Genomic DNA, 26,225 nt, shown 5'->3' with positions numbered 1-26,225 from the left:
ACTATTGGGCTTAATTTTAGTCTCTAAAGTTGTAGTAAGAGTTGTAACTATTGTCAAATGAAATCAAATATTATAAAGTAGAATTTTCCTCTTTCCATGATTGGTCTAAAATCGGATTGGCAAGGGTATGCAAAATGCGACATAGTAAAAAATTGACCGGCTTATTTTTGTATTTTACTTTTATTCCTCATCAATTCATGTCACACTCACACTCACACGGACATACACAGAGACACTCACATATTTATGTATATATTTTGTTTATAATTTTTATCAGTCTATTTGTTTTACGATGTGTTTTTTTTTTCTGCGCCGGCAGTACAAACTGCGGAACTCTGCCTCAGTCGGCGTCAGGCTGAGCTAAGCTGGGATTTTTTTTATTGTTAATCTCTGATTCCGAGACCTCCATATAACCAGTCGCAGCTCAGCTCTGAGCCCAGTTGGTTGTGGACACGCTTGGAAGATCAATATTTGAATTTGGTTTTGATAATCATCTAAAGTAAAAATAACAATTTGTGTTACTTTTTCTCGGTTATCTTCGTTCTCGCCCGCTGCCTGTGAACTAAAATAAAATGCGTCGCGCAGACGCTCTCAGTGTCTTCATTTGTGGCACGTTGGCCCTTCTCCAGGTGATGATGGAACCGGTAAAAGCCGAGCAAGAGGGGTAAGTTGAATTCACATTCTCGTGTGGTTGCAATTAGACAAGGGTTTTTAGTTAGTTGGTATAATTATTAATGAGGTATGCGATTATACATTAAGATGTTATATATTTCGATACGAGTAGAACCATTAGAAACTTTTCTGGGTATTTTTCTTTAGTTTCTCATTTTATAATGATAATCAAGGCCTGCTACTTGTAGTTGTACTCGTATTTCAAGAAGGGTATCTAGATGTCGACGCTTTAGTTTTAAAATTCAAAAATTGATTACAATTTTCAAGGTTTGTTTTATTAAAGGTTTCTCCGAAAACTATAATTTATTGATTTTTATGGATTTATGCATTTATATTGAAGTGTTTTTTCGTTTTGTTTTTTAAATCAACAATGTAACTTTTTGTATTAAATACTTTAGAAATAAGAGGTTTGCACACTTTTTCATAAATTGATTGCACTTAAATTTCAAAGGCTGCAAATAGTTGAAAATCTTGAAAGTATTAATTTATTTAGTCGTTGAGCTAGAAACCACAATATTAATATGGATTACATGCCATAGAAATGTGTTGACGTATTTTCCAAATAATTTCCAACTTGAGGTGAGAGTTATGGCCATTCATTGTGGGCATAAACCTAGATACAATATTTGTCATATATTTCACACTTATTGACTAATTGTCAGATATTTCTTATCCATAAAATATATGATATATATTGTATACTATATACATTAACATTTAATTTTTGCTTTTGCTTTCAAAATGTTGTTTTATTTGTTACCACTAATTGAGTTTTAGAGTAAACAATGTCTATTCATGTTATTATTATTTTTTTTTTTTTTTGTGGTACTTTTTTCACTTATGTGTATATGTATATTTTGTTGCTTGACTGATTATTATTTTTGTCTGACTAATGGATTTTTGCTGTGTTCGTGTATTTGATTAACTATGTAGATTAGCTTTACACCAATTATTTTTAATTAAAAGTGAGAATATAATTTGAATATTAATATTCTGTATTTACCAAATGCGGATGATCTAATCTGAAGTGAATAGATAGTACAGAATAATTTTGAAAAATGTAAAAACCGGTTTCTTTTTTGCTTTTATTTTTTTTTACTGTTTTCTTTTCTTTATCTGATCGTCGTTGTGTTCATTTTTTGGCCGATTCTTAAGTCGTTTACCGTTATTTGCGAATTTACATATTTTTGTTTCTTAATGTGATGAAACCACAAAAAAATAGTATACAATTAAATTGATAATTCTATTAAAAACAAAAGCTAATCACATTTTGCTAATCGTATTTTATTCTACTATTAATGATTATAAATGAACTAAGATAATTTCTAATTATTTTTGGCATGCGCCTTTGTTTATTATTCTTTTTGATTCCAGACAATATACAATTGTGGGCCCCGGAACAATTCACTCGCATCGCGATTATAATGTGGCTGTTGCTGTGCATCACACCAAAAATCCAGTGACCCTGAAGATCGGGATCACGGGTCCCTCTGTTAATCAAAGTCAAACGGTGGAGCTAGCCAAAGCGGATGAATTCAAGCAATTGAGTTTTCAGCTGCCTCCCCTGGAGTCGGGAGATTACAATCTGACCGCGGAAGGAGTATCTGGATTGGAGTTTAAGAACACCACCAAACTGAACTGGGAAGAGTTCAAGCCTTACATCAAAATACAGACCGATAAGGGTAAATACAAGCCCGGAGATACTATCAATTATCGTGTGCTATTCTTGGATGAGAATCTGCGACCGGATGCGGCCGGTGATAACGTGGTCGTTTGGTTTGAGGACTCCAAACGCAATCGCATCAAGGAGGAGAAGCACTTCAAAACCAGGTCTGGCGTATACACAGGTAAATTCCAACTATCGGAATTCGCCACCTTGGGCGCTTGGTCTCTGCTGGTCGCAAATAGTGATGATGAAAAAATTAGGTACGATAGAAATGAGATCTGCCATATGCAAACTCGATTTAATCGACTTTTCTTCTCTCGTTTAGCGAGTCTCGAGTTTCAAGACATAAAATCCATTTCGCTAGATCTTCTGCCGAAGAGCGTGTTTACTTTGAAGTAGAGAAATATGTTTTGCCCAAGTATTCGGTTAAGATGGAGAATACTCAACAAGTTTCGGTCAAGGATGGCGATCTGAATATTGTGCTGAAGGCCAAGTAAGTAGGAGCATGGAGTGATATTTGAGGGAAGAAGGGATCAATGTTTTAATCGGTTCTTTTCTGTATCCCTAGCTACACCTATGGCAAACCCGTCAATGGAAAAGTGTTGGTCAACATTCACTTGGAAGAATCAAGTATTTGGTCTAATGTCGATGGCGAAACCGTGCGTACCGATCATCCGGGTCATGCAATGATAGCCACTGCTGATATGGTGAATGGCAAAGCCAAGTTGGATTTGAATCTTAAGGAATTTGCCAGCTATTTGCCATCCAAATCGTCCTCATCGTATGTCCAGATCACGGCAACCGTTGAAGAAGACTTCACGGGTGTGAAACTCAATGAAACTGGCGGTTTCTCGTTATACCCCTACCGCTATGAGATGTCTTGTCAGGATTATTCCAAATGTTTCTCATTTGTAGCCGATAAGGAAGATGACATCGTCTTTAAAATCACTCTGGTCGATGGCACTCTACTAACAGATACCAAGTCGGTGGTAAAAGCCACTTTCACCGAGGGTATACGTCACACCTATGGCTTCTATGGCTATGGAAACGAGGAAAAGAAGCCAGATTTGCCAGAGATTGAAAAGAAAACCTTTACTTTTGAGACCCATTTGAATGAATCGAGTTTTGCCGTTTTCAAGGTGACATTACCAGATCTTCCAGACATCGAGAACTTTACACGATATTACAACATTGAACTGGAGTTTGATGGTGAGCAGCGAGAGCTTTATACCACTTACCCCTACAGGGAGCCCAAGAAAATCGAGAATCCCGAAAATGAGGATGAGAAGGAAAAGGAATGGTTCAAGGTCGATGTGGAGAGGCCCAAAGATGTTTGGTCGTAAGTTAAAGTCATATTTCAAACTGAACAGCCCGAGCTTAACGACAAATCACTTCTCTCTTTAGCTTAAAATCAGGCCAGGAATACAAGGTAACCCTAAACTCCAGTCGTCCTTTCACTTATTTCGTCTACAACATTATTGGACGTGGCAACATTTTGCTTACCGAACGAGTGGAGCTCTCGGAACCTCAGAAGATCCATAATATCGTGCTCAAGCCCGATTTCCTGACCTCACCCTATGGCCGGATTTACGTCTATTATGTCGATGACACCGGAGAATTGCGGTATGCCGAGACCACATTCCATGTGGACGTTGAGTTGCAGAACAAGTTAGAGATTACGGCACCCGAAGAGGTCAAGCCTGGCGCCGATGTCGAGCTGGAGATCAAAACGGAACCCAAATCATTTGTTGCTCTCATGGCCGTCGATCAGAGTGTCCTGTTGCTGGGCAGCAACAACGATATCACCAAGGATGCGTTCAACTGGCGCTTGAGTAGATATGATACCTCAACACCCTGGCAGGGTGGATATTCCTATTACCCCGGCGAACGAAGTGGTGTAGTGACCATGACCAATGCAAACTTTTTCTACAATCGCACTGCACCGGTTAGCTATCCACGTAAGTGTGCCAAGTGGTTTGAATCTTTAGATTTTTGAATAACTATTTCTGGTTTCTGTTCTTTTAGAAGCCGTTGCAGGGTTTGGTGGAACGTTCGCCATGCGCAAAACTGCTGTGGCACATGACTCGGTGGCCCAGCCCTTGGGTGCTCCACAAATGGAAGGTGTGTACAGCACTCAGTCAGCACTAGGCTTCGCTGGTGGGGCGGGAAATGGTGCTCCAGCTGTTCGTAAGAACTTTGCCGAAACCTGGATATTCGCCGATATTGAGGAAACCCAAACGGAGATATTCAAATGGATCAAGACTATTCCCGATACCATAACCAACTGGGTGCTCACTGGATTCGCGTTGCATCCTCAGAAGGGTTTGGCTGTGACCGACGACAAAGTGAATATAAAGACATTCCAGCCGTTCTTCGTCTCGGTCCGTTTGCCATATTCGGTGAAACGCGGCGAGGTTATCAGTGTGCCTGCCCTGGTCTTCAACTATTTGCCGAAACAACTGGATGTGGAGGTCACTCTTGACAATGAGGATGGTGAATACGACTTCGTTGATGCTTCGAACGAGGTGATCGGCGAACACAAACGCTCAAAGACGGTTCGTGTGGGCGCCAATGAGGCAGGCGGTGTCAACTTCCTTATTCGTCCGAAGGTCCTCGGAAGTATTTTGTTGAAATTCACGGCCATTTCACCTTTGGCTGGTGATGCTGTCCACAAATCATTGAAGGTTGTTCCCGAGGGTGTTACCCAATATCAGAATCGTGCCTTCTTTGTCAATCTGAAAAAGGATGTGACTGAATATAAGCAAAACTTTGAGCTGGAATTGCCCGATGACATTGTGCCCGACTCCCAACACGTTGAATTCGGCGTTGTGGGAGATCTGCTGGGTCCCGTGATTAAGAACCTGGAACATCTGTTGCGTTTGCCCAGCGGCTGTGGTGAACAGACGATGTCCAAGCTAGTGCCCAATTATTTGGTTCGCGACTACCTGAAAAGCATCAATAAATTGACTCCCGGCGTGGAGAACAGAATTAAACGGAATCTCGAGGAAGGCTATCAGCATATGATCCATTATCGCCACGACGATGGCAGCTACAGCAGCTTTGGGCCAGGCAAATGGCGGGAGGAGGACCCGGAACGCAATGGCTCCACCTGGCTCACTGCATATGTTCTGCGCTCCTTTAGCCAGATCAAGGAGATCATCAAATTAGATGAAAAGATGCTGGAAAGTGGATATCAATTTCTTCTTGGACGCCAGGCCGAGAATGGTAGCTTCACCGAGACTGGTGAATACTTTTATGACTCTCAGCGTTCCGGTCTGACCCTTACAGCGAATGCCTTGCTGGCTCTCCTTGAGCAGGAGAAACTCAACCAAACGGCCATTGACAAAGCAGTCGAATACTTGAATTCCCAATTGGACAAGTCCGACGAGTTGCTGCCTAAATCCGTGGCTATTTATGCACTGCAGAAGGCCAAGTCCCCAGAAGCGTCCAAGCACGTTGCCTATCTAAAGTCCATAGCCAAACAGGAGGATGATCGCACTTGGTGGACCGAAGATGAGGAGAAGTTGAGGGCCTCTTCAGGATATTGCCGACGTTGGTGGTGCTGGATCTGGAGCCATGATGTGGAGATCACTTCCTATGCTCTGCTCTCACTTCTGGAAAGCAACCAAGAGACTCCCGATGCAGTACTTAATACCATTCGCTGGCTCGTAGCTCAACGTAATAGCTATGGCGGTTTCGCCTCCACACAGGACACCGTGGTGGGCCTTCAGGCTCTTATTCAATTCGCCAAAAAGACAGGCTATGAGGCCGCCAAGTGGCAAGTGAATGTCTCCAATAAGGGATTGCGTGAGAAATCCGAGAAACTATCCATATCGGACGAGAATGACTTACTTCTGCAAACTATCGAGTTTCCCCAAGGCACCAAATCCCTTGAATTCCAAGCGAAAGGCACTGGAGCTGCCCTCGTCCAGATAAGCTATCAATATAATATTGTAGAAAAGGAACCAAAGCCTAGCTTTAAGATAGAGACCATCATCAAACCACAATCTTCACCAGCTAAATTGGAGTTGAGCGTGTGCGTCGAGTATGTTGAAGATGGCAAAGCAAAGGCCTCAAACATGGCCATCCTAGAGGTATCCTTACCATCTGGCTATACGGCCGACGAGGAGACCTTCAAGGACATACAGAATATTGAACGTGTCAGGGTAAGTGATACATCCCATTACAACTGTGAAATGTATTTTCATTGACCTCATCTTTGTTTCAGCTGGTGGAAACCAAAAATGATGATTCCGTAGTCGTCATCTACTTCGAGAGCCTGCCCAAGGGTGAGCTCAAATGCCTCCCAATCGACGCCTATCGCACCCATTCGGTGGCCAATCAGAAACCCGCCCCTGTCGTCCTCTACGACTACTACGACACGAACAAGAAGGCCACTGACTACTATCAAATTAATTCAAAACTTTGCGATATCTGCGAGGGGTCAGAGTGCAAGAAAAATTGCTAAGCCCCCCAACGAAATGTGAAAAATGCCATCTTAAATACGATTTGTAAATTGTAAAAAAAATTAAAGCTTGTGATTATAATGTAAACTTTTTTGTGGTTTCTTTATTACGCTTGGTTTTCGTTTTCCAATTTCTGGCATCTCAATTCTTTTATCGTATATGATAAGCTGTCATTCAATCAAAGATTACAGACTGCTTAATGTTTGATCCTAAATAACTTTCTATCATTGTGTAAATTAAGTTAGGAGTTTTCTTCTGGCTCTTATATATGAAAATTTATTATAGTAAGCAAAAGAAAGTATGCGGCCATTTTAAACAAAGAATCATTGATGATTTTGATGTGTATCACACGGAGTATTTCAAATTCGAATTGAAAGTTTAATTGAAGCTATTTTGATTGAATATGATAAGCTATTTTGTCCATATGTAGTTGGAAATCCCTACTTGAAAATTTGAATGTTTGCAAACGAGAGTGCTTCAGTACAACTTCTTGCTGATTAGCAACAACTAGTTGGTTCTTAACGTAATTTGAATGTTTGGAAATGTTGCTGCCGATTTTCCAAAAAGCGATATTAAAGCAATACCTTGGATTGGCCCAAGTCATTACCAAGACAAAGTTTTAAAATGAATGCTCAGCAGCAACATACAAATTTGTAATATGTATCTTGATCGGACTCTTTAAATTTAACTCCGAGTGACAGATTGGCTTCTTGCGCTTCCAGGGTTTCTGATGCTGAACGGAACCCATTCGTCAGTATTTCATATTTGATTAGCTGTTTTTACGCTTCTTTTAGATTGGACAATAGGAGAGGAGTCAGAAGAGTCTGCAGAAGATTGTTATGGTAGTTCTACACACCCCTGATAGGCATAAAAGTATCCGTCTGCAGCGGTGGAATTTAGCATGTTGGTTTCCAGATACCTTAGTCATTGTATAGTTCTCTATTCAGCCAGATCGGACCAATGTATCATAAAGCATATAAATTAAACACAATCTTAGTTAGTCGCATAAAAAAAATAAAGTTTTATTTGAATTTATTTAACATTGAGTACACATTTGAAATCTATCTTTTTTACTGGAAGACTTTGTGACTACTAGACTGAGCTAAGATCGCGGAGTTCTAACGAAGTGACAAGTTTGTACTAGGATTAAAAACTGAATTGTGTAGATCGATTATGTTTGAATGAAGCCTCTGATTTTGGACGTCGATGGTGACAGCGACGCTTGTTGAGTCCAATGGTCCAACGCGAGCGTGGGATCTGTTTATCATGAAATTGATTTGGGCGACGTGATGGCTGGTGTACCGAACATGATGCTTATTGCCGAATTGATTTATGGGATTGGGCGGCTTGCCGTCCATTACCCTAGGAATGTTTAGTCTGGCGATTGTGTGCAGACGATTGTGTGTTGCAGGGTTATCGGGTGACATTCTTGGCGGTGCCTTCTATGATAATGTTCTCTATGGGTGTAGTGTGAATGGTGAAGCATATCTGGTCTTAACTCCTCCCCTCTTAAGTGCGGACGTCCTCGGTCGCTACCATATATTGTACGGGTGTAGCCGGCATTACTATTGGTGGACTGCTTTCTTCTGGCCTGTGGTTGTATTTCTTCTTGATCACCCAGTATATAATTGCTGCGATCGCTAAAATTGCTATGACGATCCAATAGGATGATGAAATTATGACATTGTCAGTCTGGATTTTTTCCAGGCTGTTCGTGTTATTCAAGTGCAGTTCTTTGATCATCTCCAGAGATAGGGTTTCGCCTTGGTGCTGTTTGTCCGATAATAGTTGAAGTAATGGAGGTTGGACTTCTACTTCACGCTTTGTCTTCATGATGTACCACGAAACATCAATGTTGATCGTGGCATTCTGCGATTGTATTATAAAAGTTCCGTCCAAAGTAAGGTTTTCTCCATCGACATTGATGATACCCTTGAATTGGTTTAGCAAGATCGTGCCAGGAGCTACCTCCGAGTGTGATTTCACATGCTGATTGTTAGTTGTTGGGCAAGTTGGTTTTTCCCTGTGAAAATACGCTCCTATGCATTTGCTATTTTTGAAGTCAATCAAATCTTCCAGTTTACATAATATTTTGTTGTTTTGATTTTTACATTTATTCTTATTAGCTAAACCAAAGTATTGTTTATTACATTTTAATATGTGATTATAATCTATTTTTTCGATTGTTTTTCCATATTTTATGGGTAATGTCATGATTTTTTTACATTGTTCTTTAATCACCCTAGGTATGCTGACAATATAAAGAAGAGCTCTGCCATCTGAAGCGACACTTACTTCAGCAAATTCTATAAGCTCTTCGATATTTACAAACGTTAGGCTTTCCTCAGCATATGTTTCGATAATATTTATTTCTGCTGGTGATAAAATCAAGGAATTTATTGTGTTGGCTTTAGCCCAATCTATTGCATAAATGATATTTGTGATTTCTTCTCTTAAGAGACTCAGTTTGAATTTTGTTACTTCTATTTCTTTTACTTTTTCGTCTGTTTCTGGTTTGCTTTTATGTAATAAGGTGTTAGTTATCTTAATTAAATCGTTTATCTTATTTTCTACTAGTTTATTGATTACTACTTGTTTGTTATTATTTTTGAGCTGTTCATTAAAATTAAAATTAAATTAATTATTGTCGATTACAATTTTGTGATCCTGGTGATCTGGGGTACCCGCGAGCCACTTCCACGCTGTTCCAAGTATGTCAAGAGAGCGTTTAACTCTGAACTTTATAGGCTTTAATCTTTTGATCTCATTTTCAACTCTGGTTATTTCGTAAATAAGGAAAGGGTAATACGGGTTTGTTTTCGTTGAATTTCGTACGACCTCTTTTAACACCGACAATGCCTATTGATACTTTTCTACTTCTACAACGTGTATAATTTTGAACGTTCCATTCTGCCTCGCTGCCAGCCCAGTTTCCAGCATTACTACTCTCGATTTTGAGTATGCCTGGGGTTGTACCAGTTCATATTGTTGTATGGTTTAGGGGGAAGTACCGGAGGGTATGACCACTGTGGGGGGACGTTAATTCTGGTGTATTGTCCTATTTTGTGTGTTAGGTTTGGACGAGGGTGCTGATAACCTGAGCCGATCGAGTTTTTAGTGTGCTTATTGGTTAAGTCTTCTATCATCTGCAACGCATGTTTCAAGTTAAGTGGTTGCGCTAGACTTATTCTATCCGATAGATCACCGTTCAGGCCCCTAATGAAGGTATATAGGGCTCTGTCCCTTATCTGTTTTGACAAGATTGCCATGACCTCAGGACCGTGTCCCATGTTTTTCATTTGGCTGATAATTAAGGACATCTGATGGTTCACTGCAAGGTAAAACTCGTGGATTGTGCTATTCCTCTGACTCATAGAAAACAATTGATATTCTAGTGTTCCCAAGTCTCGTCTGTCTGAATATTCCTCTAGAAGGCATTTCGAGATTGCCTCCCAATGTAACGCGGTGTCATTCACCTTTAGTACTATGTTCGCATGTCCTGTAATTTTATCTCTAACCGTTAGTAAAATCGCGAAGTATTTTGGCGTTCCTTGCAAAGGAGCAAAGGCATCCATTACACGCGAGGTTGAAGCGAACCAAGTTGTAAATTCTGCTGGATTACCAGAGAATTCTTTTAGATCTTTCACTAAGTCTGGAACTTTATCTACCTCATTCCAATTATCTTGTAAATTTAGAGTTAAGTCTCTGTATTCTGAGGTTACTGGCTGGGCCAGCTTCATTTGTTCGATATAAGACCCCATTCTTGCTGCTAAAAGACTATCAATGGCTGCATCTAAACCTTGTATGGATATAGCCTCTATATTTCTGTTCGCGGCAGCTGAGGTTGACGCACTCTGCGACTCTGTCGTAGGACGACCTCCTGGCTGAAGGACTGCGGCTTTTACCCAACTGTCGTTTTCAGGCATTTTCGATTTCAAAAGAGATTAATTCACTTCAAAAAAAAACAAACGCTTGCACTACGCGTCGAATAATTATTCGAAAGACAAGAAAATTTGTTCGCGACGCAATACCGTTTAGAAAAAAAATTTTGAATGGAAATTGCTTTTGGTTTAAAAAAAATTTTGTTAGTAGAGGTAATTATTATAAATGTTAGTTAGTTTTTCCGTTTCTTATGATGCTAATTCGTTTCTGGCTTTGATTTTTCTCTTAAATATTATTTCTTTCTTTTCTTCGTTTTAGTTTTTCTTAACTTTTAACTTAACTTACATTAAAATAATTTTCATTTCGGTGCTTGTATTGGTTGGTTGGTAGGGGTACTCGCTTTTCCCACGTTGAGGTACTAACGCTCCGAATCCAGACACTTGTTGTACCAATTTTCCTCCGAACGGATACTAGAGGAATGCAGCGATCAGTTTTTGTTATAACCCCGTCTGACCTCAGCGAAGTTTTGTTGGCACTGCGTATATTTCGGTTATCGTTCTAAAGGCGTATTTATTTGCGTTTACTTTGATTAGCACTTATCACAATTGCCGTTTACTTCACTTGATCAACTTTTAAACGCGGGGTCCCTGCTCGGGCGCCAATTAAACACAATCTTACAATTAGTTAGTCGCATAAAAAAAATAAAGTTTTATTTGAATTTATTTAACATTGAGTACACATTTGAAATCTATCTTTTTTACTGGAAGACTTTGTGACTACTAGACTGAGCTAAGATCGCGGAGTTCTAACGAAGTGACAAGTTTGTACTAGGATTAAAAACTGAATTGTGTAGATCGATTATGTTTGAATGAAGCCTCTGATTTTGGACGTCGATGGTGACAGCGACGCTTGTTGAGTCCAATGGTCCAACGCGAGCGTGGGATCTGTTTATCATGAAATTGATTTGGGCGACGTGATGGCTGGTGTACCGAACATGATGCTTATTGCCGAATTGATTTATGGGATTGGGCGGCTTGCCGTCCATTACCCTAGGAATGTTTAGTCTGGCGATTGTGTGCAGACGATTGTGTGTTGCAGGGTTATCGGGTGACATTCTTGGCGGTGCCTTCTATGATAATGTTCTCTATGGGTGTAGTGTGAATGGTGAAGCATATCTGGTCTTAACTTATACAGTCGACTCTCGTTAATTCAAACCTGCGATAATTCGAACCTCTCTGCAACTCGAAGTTATCACGAGTCCCCTACAAAATCTCTTGATATTTTGAATTTTGTCTCGGTAATTCGAATTCATATGGTCAAACCCTCGATAATTCGGAGAGCTGTAACACCACAAACGATTCTCAACTGCTTTAAAAAATCGGGGTTTGTAAAAGAAGATCAGGGCAATTCGCAAATAATTATGGATATTGAAGAACCAACTATTGTACCAGTAGTTGACTTCAGCGGTGTGAGTTTTTCTGAGTATGTTGAAGTGGATGAAGATGTTGCTGTCTCAGGACAACTAACCGATGGCGAAATTTTATCTATGACCGTCAAATGAAACGAGCAACGATGAAGGCGAAGATGACATATCAGAACCTTTGGAAGAAGTATCAGTTAAGGTAGCAAGAGCCTCATTTGAGAATTTACATAGCTTTTGCCTACAAAACGAAACTGATGAAACAGCATATCAGGCACTTTTTGTACTTAAAAAAATTATTGATAAGTCTGAGTCACCAGCAATGTACTCCAAAACAAACACTTATTAATAAGTTCTTTTCAAAGATTAGTTAATTGACATTATAAATATGTAAAACATTAGCAGTTAAAAAAAAACTTGATAATTCGAAGTTTTATTTAGTTTCACTCAAAAATTCGAACCATTTAATATTTCAAACTCTCGATAATTCGAAATATTTTAAAAATCCCTTGAATTTCGAATTAACGAGAGTCGACTATAGCAAAATAATTTTGATCAGACAAACATGTGAAAAGTACCAAAATAAGTTGTAATGGCATGCCCATTTCGCCACTTCCAGTACCTAGATGCCCCCTTCGACCGTAGAATATGAATATATACGATGTGATCTGTGAATAAAGACCTCATAGATCTAGATACGGCTTAAACTTGAACAAAAATAGACAAGCCTAAAACTATGCACGGCTATTTCAAGATTTTTTATTTTATACTTAAAGCTCTGTTAACTCGATTTTTAATAAGCTTTCAAGAGGGGAGGACTAATAGTTTACGCTTTCACTCTTTGGGTGCTTGGTTCAGCCAGATCGAGAACAATATCATATACTTATATCATGTAGTCCCTTTCGTACCCATTTTTGAGTTAAACTTTATTTTACTTAATTTATTTTAAAAGCGATCGGTAAGAAAAGTCAAATTTGTTTAAGGTGCGGAAATTTTTCAGTATAAATAATGGAAATATTTTGTTAATATTTGTCTGCAGACGGTAAAAACTGCCACCGAAGATATATATTGAAGGCACACCCACTTGAATTTCTTAAATTTATTGTGTGGACTAAGATGGATGGTAACACAGGCCGACATTTTCGAGGTCATGAAAAAGTGTTCTAAGTTCAATAGGTCTTTTATAGTAATTTGGGGGTGCTGATCACGGCCCTGTACTTAGTTTTTGCCCATCACGTCAGGATTTCGAAAAAAATGCGTTGAAATTGAATAATTTTGAATAAATGGCCTCATTTTCAATATTTTCTAGTATAATATACAAGTTAACAAGTAACACTTAACATAGGATATTTTATAAGTTCATAATCTACCCTCGCTATCGCGTGCTCCATAAGTTAAGTAGCAGCCCTCGCAATTGCGACATTGCATAAATTGTATCAGCGCGCTATAGCTGCAATGGTCAGCGACGGTAACCGGACACTTTTGTTTTGTTGCAAGAGTTTCCGTTATCGCCGAAGATTTGCTGAGTCGGCTTGCCGACCATGACATTGTGGCGTGATGCGAATTTTGGGCTTAGCTTAAGTGAAATATTCTATGTATTAAAAAATCAGTTTGAATACAGCGCTCTTCCAGTAAGTCGCTTAAATAAATATTCACTCCGGCACTTAGCCGTAAAATAATTTGTTTTATTGTCTGAGCCCAAGGCCAGCAATAAGAGGCTCAGTTTGCCTCTCAACCTAATCTTCACCCTTAACAGGACTGGAGCTTTGTAATTGGCGCCCAACTAGTGGTCGGACTCCACATCCACTAATAACCAAACAGCAGCACAGGAGCTGCAACAAGCAACAACAAATAAGACAGCAGCGAGGGAGCTGCGAGTGACCAACATAATAAAGAAATATTTTTTTTGTGTTAGTGGAATCATGTAAGTGGATACTCTAGCCAAAATTTTTTCTTATACAAAAGTCTTAATTTTTTGTAAAAATTAGTTTAGTACTTGTGAGTGTTTAATATTGCAACAAATCATAATTAATAACAGTAATCTGAACTAGGTTTCTAAAACTTGTGAGAGTGACTGCCTTGAGAATTCTAGGTAAAACAATTTGTCATCCAGTTCGTTAATAAAATTAATTTGTGTTACTTTCTGTGTCTAAAATTGTGCTATATCAATACATACAGTTCTCGTGGTTCAGAGCTACAACGTAATTCGACCCGTTTTGCTTTTCGCGGCCACTGGCCTGCGCATGTTCAGCCAATATAGAACACCTCGCAAGCACTTTAGCGACTCAGATTCCGACTGTGACATTCGCGTCGAAGCCTCGGCTATAAGACCTCTCCCTGCAGTTTCCCCCCATTAGGTAAAATGGATCCAGATCAGCTTAGGGAAATAATAAGGTCGGCCGTCAACGATGCTTTAGCTGAACAGGCCGCTGCAAACGAGCAGAGGGAGCGAGCATTGACTCAAAGAATTGATGAGTTGGCTCAACAAATAGCAGCAGCAAACGCTGCCGCCCCACAAATAGCAGCAGCTAACGTTGCCGCCCCACAAGTAGTAGCATATGCTACTATAGGAATTAGAAACGACATTCGCTGTGACGAGCCACTAGATGCCGTCAAATGTTTACCTGAGTTTCCACAGGAAAATATTAAGCAGGTACTCTCGGGGTACTACTTTCCAAAGATGGCAAGAATGGCCAATGAAATAGTACAAAATTGCAAAACATGTGCTAGGGCTAAATATGATAGACACCCCAAAAAACAAGAAAGGATCAGAAACGCTCAGACCATGCTCAGAGCTAGGGAGAACGCAAAGCGGCAGAATAGGGTCTTCGACGTTGGTGACCGAGTTTTGGTCAAGTCCAACAGACGGCTTGGAAACAAGCTCACCCCCTTATGTGATGAGAAGGCAGTGGAAGCAGACCTGGGGACCGAGGTCCTCATTAGAGGGAGGGTGGTCCACAAGGACAACCTAAGGTGACTTGTTTTTCTTTTACACCTTTTTTTAAGCCACTAGGCAAACTCGTATAAGTTAGATATAGTTATTCAACTTACCTCTAGCCACTTGGCATAGTTTAGAGCACGCTAGGTTTACTGAAATGCAATTAATAAATGCCAATAATAGACAGATAGAAATAAACACTAGAGTTCAGGACCAGCTTAATCAGTTAACAATTACTGTCAACAAAATTCTCAAGATAGCCAAAGACTCACAGGTTGACACTGGCCATTTATATGAAACACTTCTGTCTAGAAACAGAATGCTAATGATGGAGTTGCAAAATTTAATGCTTGCTATTACTCTGGCAAAGGCCAACATTGTTAGCCCAAACATTTTGGACCATTCAGATTTGAAATCAATTTGGCTAGAGGAACCCACCAACACTCCCATAGGAGATCTTATGTCCGTTGCGTCCGTAAAAGTTCTTCAATCCATTAACACGATACACTTTATAATTAAATTCCCCAAGATTAAAAGAGCTTGCAGAAAGATCACGATTTATCCTGTTATCCACAAGAACTTCATAGTGCGATTGTTTGACAACGTCATAGCCGAATGCGATGGAGAAACCCACACACTGCAGAGTTGCGACGCTTCACCTGGAGCCACATTTTGTCGTCTGGCTTTGGAAAGTTCATGTGCCAAAGAGCTCCGTGCAGGTGTCACGGCACACTGCGAGATCCAGCCGACCAACCTGGAAATAATCACCCATGTAGATGACGGAATCATAATCCTCAACGACGGGTCCGCAAGGATTCAGGTGGACAACGGCACTGAGATCCAGGTACAAGGCATGCATCTCATCACGTTCGGAGACCGAGTCGCAATTATCGGGACTCTGTTTTATAATCACAACAACGTGCGCAATAGAGTCCCGGGTATTGCCAATTCTCCCTTGCTGAACATCACTGCCACCCAAGATGTCCTCAGCCTCCCTTACCTTCATCGTTTGAATGAACGTAATCTGGAGGTGATACAGCAATTCCAAAAAAACGCCGGAACTGATCAGGCCTATCGTGTGGCATTCATCATCGGAGCCATATGCTGTGCTTTGATCTGCATTGGCCTCACTCTTTGTCGACTCATCGGTGCAAAGAAGTCTGCAATGCAGTTACGAGAAGTCGTCGCCGGGATTGGGTCGGCCGAGGACGGCCTTACACTTGAAGGGGGAGTAGTTAACAAGTAACACTTAACATAGGATATTTTATAAGTTCATAATCTACCCTCGCTATCGCGTGCTCCATAAGTTAAGTAGCAGCCCTCGCAATTGCGACATTGCATAAATTGTATCAGCGCGCTATAGCTGCAATGGTCAGCGACGGTAACCGGACACTTTTGTTTTGTTGCAAGAGTTTCCGTTATCGCCGAAGATTTGCTGAGTCGGCTTGCCGACCATGACATTGTGGCGTGATGCGAATTTTGGGCTTAGCTTAAGTGAAATATTCTATGTATTAAAAAATCAGTTTGAATACAGCGCTCTTCCAGTAAGTCGCTTAAATAAATATTCACTCCGGCACTTAGCCGTAAAATAATTTGTTTTATTGTCTGAGCCCAAGGCCAGCAATAAGAGGCTCAGTTTGCCTCTCAACCTAATCTTCACCCTTAACAGGACTGGAGCTTCGTAATTTACACAAGTTATTATACTCAAAATGTTATTATTTTAACCTATTAATATATTAGGTATGATTTAAACGCAAATTACACAAAATCAAAGAGGCGTTTCTTTGTTATCATGCATATTATCATGCACTTTGGATATGGTTCTAAAATGAGTAAAATTTGAACCAAAAAGTAAGCTATAGGGATTCGAAGAATTTGCAAGTTGTTAATTTTAAAAAATTACTGTAATTTTATGCATCTAAGAAATTGTTTATAAGTAATATTGGCAAACAACAGCTATTTTTCTTAAACAAGAAATTCTACAATTCGTTAAAAATGTAGAAAAACAATTTTTAACTTTATATAGTATACTTTTGGGTACCTATTTTCCAACCCTAGATCTCTTAATTTCACAAAATCTGGACGTGATGAACAAAAACTGAGTATGCAGTCAGAATCAGCGTACCCGAATTAGTTAAAAACACCTCTCAGGTTAACGTCACCAAAAATCATGTCGGCCTGTGTAATCAAACATTGTTAAAAAGGAAGTGTCTGCTGCTATTGACATAATCCTTGAGTCGCAGAAACTAGATAAGCTGGAAATCCACGCTACGCCACCTCCTTTTACATCGGTTGGTAGAAAAACAGTACCGCAAATTTTGGAAGGGTATGCAAATTACGGTGTAAAAACTCTTAGCATAGAGTAAGCGGCTATACAGTTTATGTAACGCTTCGCCACGATCTTCCAAATTTTTTATTTCTCTGCGTTACTTACAGAGTCTGCCGCGTTCGTTTAAGCGAATCCGACTTTCCGTGAAGTCAAAAACAATCGACTAGCTCTGTGTCGTTGTGTTTAATTTAGTTGTGATTCCCAAGTAGTTTAAACGTTGAAAATACAGTTATAGGACCAAAGCAATTGAAAAGGTTTTCACTAAAAGGTTCGAAAGATAGAACCACTAACCATACAACACATAGATGGGACAAATTCATGATTTTTTGTTTGCAAACGCTAGCCTAGTCATGGAACCCCAGAGAACTTCGAGAGCGTAAAGTGGGGAGAGGGCCAAGCAGCTAGCTATAGCTGAACGACGAAGGCAGGCCTATGTCGCTTGTGATTTCGTTCTCTCTATGTATGTGTACACTCGTCTGTACATGCTCAGGCTTCGTAGTGTGTGTGTGACGTGAAGTTGTACAACATCGCATTTCAATAGCTCGCTCGACCAAAATTTTTAATTTTCGACAAAACAGCGACAATGCGAATAGGATATGCCCCTGTGGAAAAATATCAAGAAATATTGCCATCTGCTTCGTATGTATCCCGGTGGCTGTACCGATAGAGTGCTCGCTTGGTGATGTGATTTGGGGAATGTCCCTGGTTCGATTCGATAGTATTTTTGTAGCTGCTTGGCCCTCTCGAACATTCGGGTTTTTCCCGAAGTTCTCTGGGGTTCCATGACTAGGCTAGCGTTTGCAATCAAAAAATCATGAGTTTGTCCCATCTATGTGTTGTATGGTTAGTGATAGAACTTGGGGGTGCGTGAAACAGCTATGTACATTCAGGCACTTGGCATGCTTTCAACTTGTAGTGCTTATATATGGTTTCATTTTAAGTAGGAATATATATTTTAGGTTTATTTTATTAAGCAAAAATACATTTGCAATGCTTACAATACCAAAAATTATCTTATTGTGTGCTTAACGAGAATTGGTGTATCTGATTATAATTCTCCCAAGATTTGATCCGTTTCATGTCGGTCCAAATCTATATGGGTTATAAAAAATAACAAAAAATGTAATTTCACAGAGTTCTTCTTGTTTCGAAGAAGTGTCCAGTTATAAGTTATTCCTCTTTCTTAAAAACGTTCAACTAAAACTCGGGAGAGTTGTTAGTAACGATGCAATGTAAGGTCAAAATACAAACCAGGTAACTATCATCCAAGGTGTCTACTCATCCACAGAGATTACGCGTATTTTTACAGTTTGCATGTGCGGGAGTTGGAAGTCTTTATTGTTATTTGTGGAGTTTTTCCTTGTAACATCTTTTATGTGACAACTTGGCGAAAGACTTTCACTGCGGTCACCTTGCCAAGGTTCAAGTACGCATTTCTTTGTATGTGGTTGTCATTTGAAGGGGTTTACTGAACCGGTTGAAAACAAAAAGCCAAAAAAGCGTCTATAATAATGTCCACATATTCGGATATGGACCCAACTTTTCTATACCTTGTAGGAAATCAAAGCAAATTATGTGTGTGGATCGAAAGGAGAGTTTGTTCCATCTGTTGATTATAAAGAATGGGAAAACATAAATAAAATTGATTTGTTAGAGTATTTTTCAATTTATATTTTTATAATTAACATATTGAGATGTTACATACACCTTAACGAACTCAATATACCCTCTATTTACACACTAGGTAAGTCAAGAAACAACTATGAATTAAAGTATTTACTTTAATGATACATATATTAATATATTATTATAATCGATAACCAAACACTTGCTGTTAAATCATTTTGATATAAGACAATCACTTCAGTGACTTTTCGGAGGCATCTCGACATTTTTTTGTTGCTTTTGTTTTTATTATTACTTGAGGCTAACGGTATTAAATCATTTTGTATCTTGTTTTTGCCTTTATTGTTTTCTAATATCATTTAAATGATATTTGATTTGCTTGAATTTTTTGGCTTTTTTCGATGATTTTTTATTTTTATTTTTATTTTATTTTTTTTTTGGCGCTTTACGTAATACGGCAAACCGGACTTTGGGACAGGCACTTGAACGTCTCCGACGTGGCAAATCTAGAGGGCAGATTTGAAGAGATATAAGAGATCGATTTAGTGCCAGGCACGCAATACTTAAGATTGCCCAATGGCAACTCAAAAGCAGCAAAAGCCGAAATAATGCCCAATATTGAAGTTCATAACTTTGGCGCCAACTCAGAAACCGGCTCACAGAAACGTGGAAGTTCTGCCAATTTACATATTCCGGGTAAATCAAACTCACACAAAATTATAACTAAAAACTTACTCATCCGAGTCATGCAATAAAATTTCTAACCAAATCAAGGATCTTTTCATATTGCTTGACAACATCCGCAATGATAATTAACATCAAAAGTAATATATGGTAATACATCTACAATATTTGATTGCATTTATTATATTTATTATAAAATAAGACAATGCAAATGAAACAAAACTCGTCGTCATTCGCAAGTTGATCACATGAGAAGCCACAGACAAACAAATTCATCTAACAAAAAAGTTAGCAAACAACTTTTTGTACATATATTTTTATGTTTCTTCAGTTGGGGCTTCACTTTTTTTACCATACCCTGTACTCATTTGGGCACATAGGGGCATATGTTGGCTGTTGAAACTAGGAAAATAGGAAGCAATACTAAGAAAATAAAAGTCAAATATTTAGTATCTCTGGTTTGGTTTTTCCAGGGAGATCTTAACAAATTTTCTTGTTGAAGTTATTAACCAAAAAGTGACAATGCTAACTGATACAAATTGCATTTTGTTTTCAAAATTGTGTCTATTGCCTTAATATTTGTATTTGGTCATGCAGATCTAATTAGTAATTGCAATAGCAACAATTAATTAGCAAAAGCAACCAACCAACCCAAAATGCAATATCATATTTTGATAATAACGTGGAGAATCTTTCGAAACTATAAAAGAAATAATACATCTGTCAATTTGCTATAGAACTTTTGTCTTATTTGTTGATCTTCGGTTGGACCATATTGAGCAGTGATTAGTGAAAAGTCAACAATAAGGTGATTACAAATTTTGTGTGCAGATTTCAGGATATATCCTGTAATATATTAAAGTTGCCAAAATACACGTAACAGGCAGAGGAAAGCGTTTTCGATCCCATACAAATGGAGCCTCCAGATATTGGTAAGACTTCTTGACTGTTGAAAAACAACTCATTCATCTTTTGGGAATCATCTTTATTTGTAAGTGAGTCGGTTTATTTTCGCCGCCTGAACGGCTAAAGGTAAGTTAATATTATTATTATAATTAATATATGTAAAATATAAAATAATTCCAAATACAAGTCTAATAACTTCGGCGAAGATTTCAAAACTGTTTTTAACCTGGTTTATTATGGAAATGACTAGTAAGTAAATTAAATAGTTCCAGTTCTATGTTACGATAGTCACTTTGTGCTGGGTTCCACCAGGTCGGCTCCTCGAGTTGTACAAAAATGTTTTCTGGTTCCTGTTAGTAAAGACAGAAACTAAAACCATAACCAAACCAACAAAAAAAAAAAAAAAAAGCAAAGATAAAATAAACAAAACTAAAAAAGAGGCAAAAACAAATTCAAGATTAGCATTGGGCACGTGATGCGATGACAAACTTGGCTTTTGTCCATGTGGATGGAAACATTTTTGATGGTGTGTGTAATTGAGCTACTGATACAAAATGGTCGTTTAAATGTAATTTAAAGTCATTTTGCCTCTTGGTCAGCTGAGGTGACAAATTAAGGCCCCATGCAAGGTCATGTGAGGGGCGGCCATTAGCCATGAAGACACCAAAGCATCTGAACTTGCCTCTTCGCACCCGTAAATGTTGTGGCATTTTTTGTTATTGTTGTTGCCTTTTGCTATTTGACATTTGAACGTCAACTCTGGAGTGTGCTGTTGATTGATTGGAAAGTTAAGGCTAAAGCCAAATCCGAAGCTGAAGCTGAACCTGAGTTGAGTTGATGAAGACAACATAATGTGAACTAATGTGGGATTATGCAAATCGAATCGCATAATGACACATCTGTAGCTTCCAATCAAGATAAATACAATGACCTGCATGCCTAGCTGATTGCTTACATATGTATGTGTAACGACTGATGAAATCAAATAAATATGCCCAATTTAGTACAAATGCTACCGCAAAAAAACTTAATAAATATTACCAACTGGGTTAAATATAGACAAAATAGTCTAAATAAAAAGATAACGATCGAATTTAGCAAAAAGCCTATGCCAATGGAAATCTTTCAGCTCTTCGAGTAGCTTACAATTACATCATTTTAATAGTCGAGAAATCGGAACATCCAAAAATTCATCTCTAGACATTAGAGGGTTTTGGCAGAATAGTTCAAAAAATATAGCCGAGTCTATATAGCCATGTCCTTTTGTCAGTCTGTCTGTCCACCGTCAATTAGAGAGCTACTAAAAATATCTTACAATTAGTAAAATTATACAAAAATCTTATCAAAGTAAGCTTAATAAGAAACTTCAAGTTAAATAGAGAAATCTTTTAAAATGTTTAGAAAATTAAATTAATTTAATGATTCTAAAATGGCATGTAGCCAAAGTTTTTTCCCCCTACTGTATTTTATTACTTTCCAAGAAAAAAATCTATTAGCCAAATAATGTGGATTTTCAATTTTCAATTTGACAAAAAAATAAGCCAAAGTACAAGGTGGCGCAAAAGAAGTCATCCGATGTTGTTTGGCTCTTTTTTTTTTTTTATAAAAAACTTTGATTCTGTTTATTTAAACATTGAGAAATTTATTGGCCAAATAATCATAAGTTTTTTTTATTTAGAAAAAAATGAGAGCCATACAACATCCGATGACTTCTTTTGGCCCAGATGACTTTTGCGCCACCTTGTAGCTAGTTTAAGAAACAACTACGACAAATTCATAATACGAATAAAATAAAAAATACATTTGTTTAATAGCTACTTTAGTGGCTATGGAACCAAGTGACCCGTTTAAAAAAGAATATTTTTCACTAATTAGGATACCTCAGGACTTGTGCAACTAAAAAAACTGTTAGTTCTTTCCTTTGGTTAGTTCTTGTGCCTGAATAAAAGAGGAACAAATTATCATTAACATTTTTGAAAGCTTTTTGTGGCGGAAATAGAAGTCCCAGTGTGTATATTTGTAATCCCTTTTCCAGATTCATAATACTCCAAATATAATATGTGAAAAAGGTCGCTTCAAGTCATTTTAGCAACCAATTGTACAAATGCACTTTAAGGAGAAAATCAATAAACCAATATTGAGTTATCAATCTAAGTCGCGTGAGTTTTTAAGTCATACAATCTTAGAAAAAATAATAGCCAACAGAGTTTTCAAAATTTTGGACATTCGTTTAAATGCGGAGCAACCCAAAGAAAGTTTTAAACGAATATATTTATTTATTTAGTTGGTTGCTTTTAAGTGCTGTGACATTTATGTTGGAAGGGTAAGCTAGGGTTTCGTAGGGGTTTTGGGTGCAGGAGTTGTGTTCTTGATTGATTTAGTTAACAATATTATTAAAAAATTGGTTAGTAATACTGACCCACTATTACCGACTTAATAAAATATTGATAAGTGCCTTAAGGGACCTCTCCCCTCTCGTGTGGTAGAGGGTTAAGATAGTTTACTTGAATTCTTAAGAAATATTGTAACTTTTTATACCCTTGCAAAAAGGGTATATTAATTTTGGTCAGAAGTGTGCAACGCATAAAAGGAAGCATCTCCGACCATATAAAGTATATATATTCTTGATCAGCATGACGAGACGAGTTCAAATAGCCATGTCCGTCCGTCCGTCTGGATCAACGCAAACTCCTCCTAGACCGTAAGAGCTACAGAGCTGAAATTTTGCATGTAGGGTTGTATATACTGCAGGCGTTGTATATCTCGGATTCAGTCGGATCGGACCACTATATCATGTAGCTCCCATACAAACGGCAAAGTCACGAACAGTGACTTTTCTCAATAACTTCATTATTTTCTGAGCTATTGTCGTGAAATTTAATATTGGTGAGTTAATTACACATATTAACTACTATGCCAAATTTGATCAAGATCGGGTGACTATATCATATAGCTCCCATAGGAACGATCTTTCGAAAACAGTGACTTTTGTGAATAACTTCGTTACTTTTGACGCGATTGCTTTCAAATTTGTTAGTTTAATATATCTGTTAATGACTGTGCCGAATTTGATAAAGATCGGGTGACTATATCATATAGCTCCCATAGGAACGATCGGTGGAAAACAGTGACTTTGATCAATATCTTTCCTATGCTAAGATTGTAGGCCGTTCTTTCGCTAACTTTAGCCTTTTTAGAAAAAACGTTTTTCCATTTTGATGGCTATAGGTAAGGAAAGAGCTACCAAAAAAGTTGCAAGGGTATACAAACTTTGACGCGGTCGAAGTTAGCCCCGGCCCTCTGGTTTTATTTACCAATGTCTTTTTATTTGGTTGGACTTATTGAACTTTAAAATTGTCTGTTGCAGATGGTAAAAAACTCCAATGCTCAATGTGGAGTGGAGCAAAGAAAATAAGTTCTTTTGCTCTTCGGGTTCCAGATAAAAGTTAAGTTATTTTGGTTTCATGAGTTGGAAGTTCTTCATGAGCCATGTAACAGGAGCTTTAAGAACATGTTAATGTAAATACAGTGGTATCAGTTCCAAAAGTCTTACACAAATAATATAAAGACATCTTAATATATACAAAATCTAAGTTAACGATGACGACTCTTCCAACATTGTCCTTAATTAAACTATATAACCTCTGGTTGTAGTGATATCATTACAAGTTATTTAAACTTGAAATGTTAATTATTCAAAATTCGATGGGCTTGGATTGTGTTGAGTCTCATCTGGGTCGGTGGACAGAATGACAATTGTTTTTATTGGGAAGTATTCGGCATTTAAATTTTTGAACCTCAAGTGTTAGTCATTGCAATTTCGAAACTCGTTCGATTGATCTGGTAATAATTTAGTCACTTGTTTCAGTTTCTTCTCCTGTTTAACGATTTCATGTTTAATAAAAGTTGACGCTTTCAAAATATTTGATGTCACATGTCGTCTTACACCTGTGTGTGTGTGTGGATTGGGAAAGTTGTAATATGTCTGTGCATATGTGTTTGTGACACGCCCCAAAGATCTAAACATTTTTGGCTGATTTTAATTAGCAATCTTTTGCGGGTCCTAATCCTAGGGCCTGATGTGAGTGCCCGGCATGATGACATTTGCCCGTCCCTAAAGCATGATGATTTGCATGCTCCGCCTTAAACGCGGCACCTGTCGTCGATGTTTATTTGGCATTTTAACACCGTAGCTCTAATCGAAATGTTTGGCCAAACAATTAACTTGTGGAAAAAGTAGTCGACAATGGGGGGGATAAAGGGGAATACCCGTTTAACAAATTAAGTTTCTGCTTTAGTGCATTTCATTTCCAATTCACCCACATAAATAGATAGACATAGACATAGACATAGACACAGATAGATAGACGAATCCATCCGATGCATTGCCCAATTCGAGACCTTTTGCATTGCTTACATCACACAGCAGGAGACAGACAGACAGAGACAGGGACAGTGATTCGTCTCACTCTCAGCCGAAAGAAACTCGTTTCTTCCCATCTTTGCCAGCCATAAATATTTGCCTCTTCACTCAGGTTTTTTTGTGTTATTATTATTTTGTTTTTTTCTTGATATTTTTTTTGGTTTTTTTCTTGTGTGCAAATTACAAAAATAATAAGCGACACAAAGCGCGTGACTCCTTTCACAAGATGCGATTCGAAATCAAAAGTGCAGACAAAAGGTGTTAAAAAAAAATCGACTTGATAAATGTGCCAACAATGTGAATGAGCAAAATTGGCCAAAAATCGCCTCTGACCGCAAAGTCACCGTCCAAACAACAACAATAACTACAAAAAAATGACCAAAATAAGAAAAGAAAGAAACATTCCAACAAAAGCAAAAGTTTGGCCTAATTTTGCTTTCATTTCATTTGGCGGGGCATGCATAGACATGATGACTGTGAAGATTGTCTGCTCGATCCATGGATGGATCTACAAATACCTCATGCTGTGTTGCAGAGTGTAAGCCGCCGCTGCCGCCGCCGTCGCATCATTTTTAGGTTTTTACTTTCTCCCACAGCGAAATACAAATGCAAACAGAGCGGGAGAGCAAACACTGTCGTGGTATGTGTGAGAGAGGGACCGCGATTAAGCGAGAGGGACCGAGAGAGACCGGCAAAGCTTTTGTCTCAAGTCGCGTCGGCGTCTCAATAAACTCTACCGGTTTACGAGACGAAGCTTCCATCGACTTTACAGCAGATCCGTTTTGTTTTATACGGTCTTTCGGTGAGCGATTGGCCTTTTAAGCCGCAGCACCAGCGCTCCCAGCTTTCAGATACGTTTTTGCTTCTGGCCCGGCCAGAGTCAGAGTTTTGGTCGTTGTGATTAGTCGGTTTCGGTTTCAGTTTCGGTTTCGATTTCGATTTCAGTCAGTTCGTCGCCGCAGTTAAACGAATCAAGACGTTGCCGTCTCGCGTCTGGCTATATACAGATATATACATTGTGATCCGCAGTGTCCAGTTGGTGTGGCCAAAATAGGCTCGTTGTGCTCAATAGTTCTGCCTCAATGCTGTGCTCTGCATTGCCAACGTTATGCTAATTACCGAAAAGATACAAATCATAGCGTACATTATCGGTTACAATCTCTTTGGCAAGACGACGACGTCGACGAGGTCTTCTGACGTTTATTGAATTTCC

General features: G+C 38.6%; 1 protein-coding gene across 1 annotated transcript; it reads left to right on the top strand.

The window, feature by feature from the left end:
• The first annotated feature begins 463 nt into the window (after nt 1-463).
• On the top strand, nt 464-6,891 carry LOC6644059 (alpha-2-macroglobulin). The gene is made up of 7 exons (XM_002066729.4): nt 464-664; nt 2,047-2,598; nt 2,664-2,831; nt 2,907-3,677; nt 3,743-4,296; nt 4,364-6,504; nt 6,567-6,891. Exons 1-7 carry the CDS (start codon nt 573-575, stop codon nt 6,804-6,806), a joined length of 4,518 nt encoding a protein of 1,505 aa, XP_002066765.1. The 5' UTR covers nt 464-572; the 3' UTR covers nt 6,807-6,891.
• Nucleotides 6,892-26,225: the final 19,334 nt, after the last annotated feature.

This window comes from Drosophila willistoni (assembly GCF_018902025.1).
Source record: "Drosophila willistoni isolate 14030-0811.24 chromosome 2R unlocalized genomic scaffold, UCI_dwil_1.1 Seg167, whole genome shotgun sequence".
Taxonomy (NCBI): Eukaryota; Metazoa; Arthropoda; class Insecta; order Diptera; family Drosophilidae; genus Drosophila; species Drosophila willistoni.
Note: the sequence above shows the minus strand (reverse complement) of the source record. Positions and strands in the feature narration are given on the sequence as shown.

What these genes read in the sequence shown, in the direction of transcription:
- LOC6644059 (XM_002066729.4), top strand. Translation starts at nt 573, where the DNA reads ATGCGTCGCGCAGACGCTCTCAGTGTCTTCATTTGTGGCACGTTGGCC. An exon ending in AATATTGTGCTGAAGGCCAA is followed by an intron (nt 2,832 to 2,906) that starts GTAAGTAGGAGC and finishes CTGTATCCCTAG; the next exon opens with CTACACCTATGGCAAACCCG. An exon ending in AGGCCCAAAGATGTTTGGTC is followed by an intron (nt 3,678 to 3,742) that starts GTAAGTTAAAGT and finishes TTCTCTCTTTAG; the next exon opens with CTTAAAATCAGGCCAGGAAT.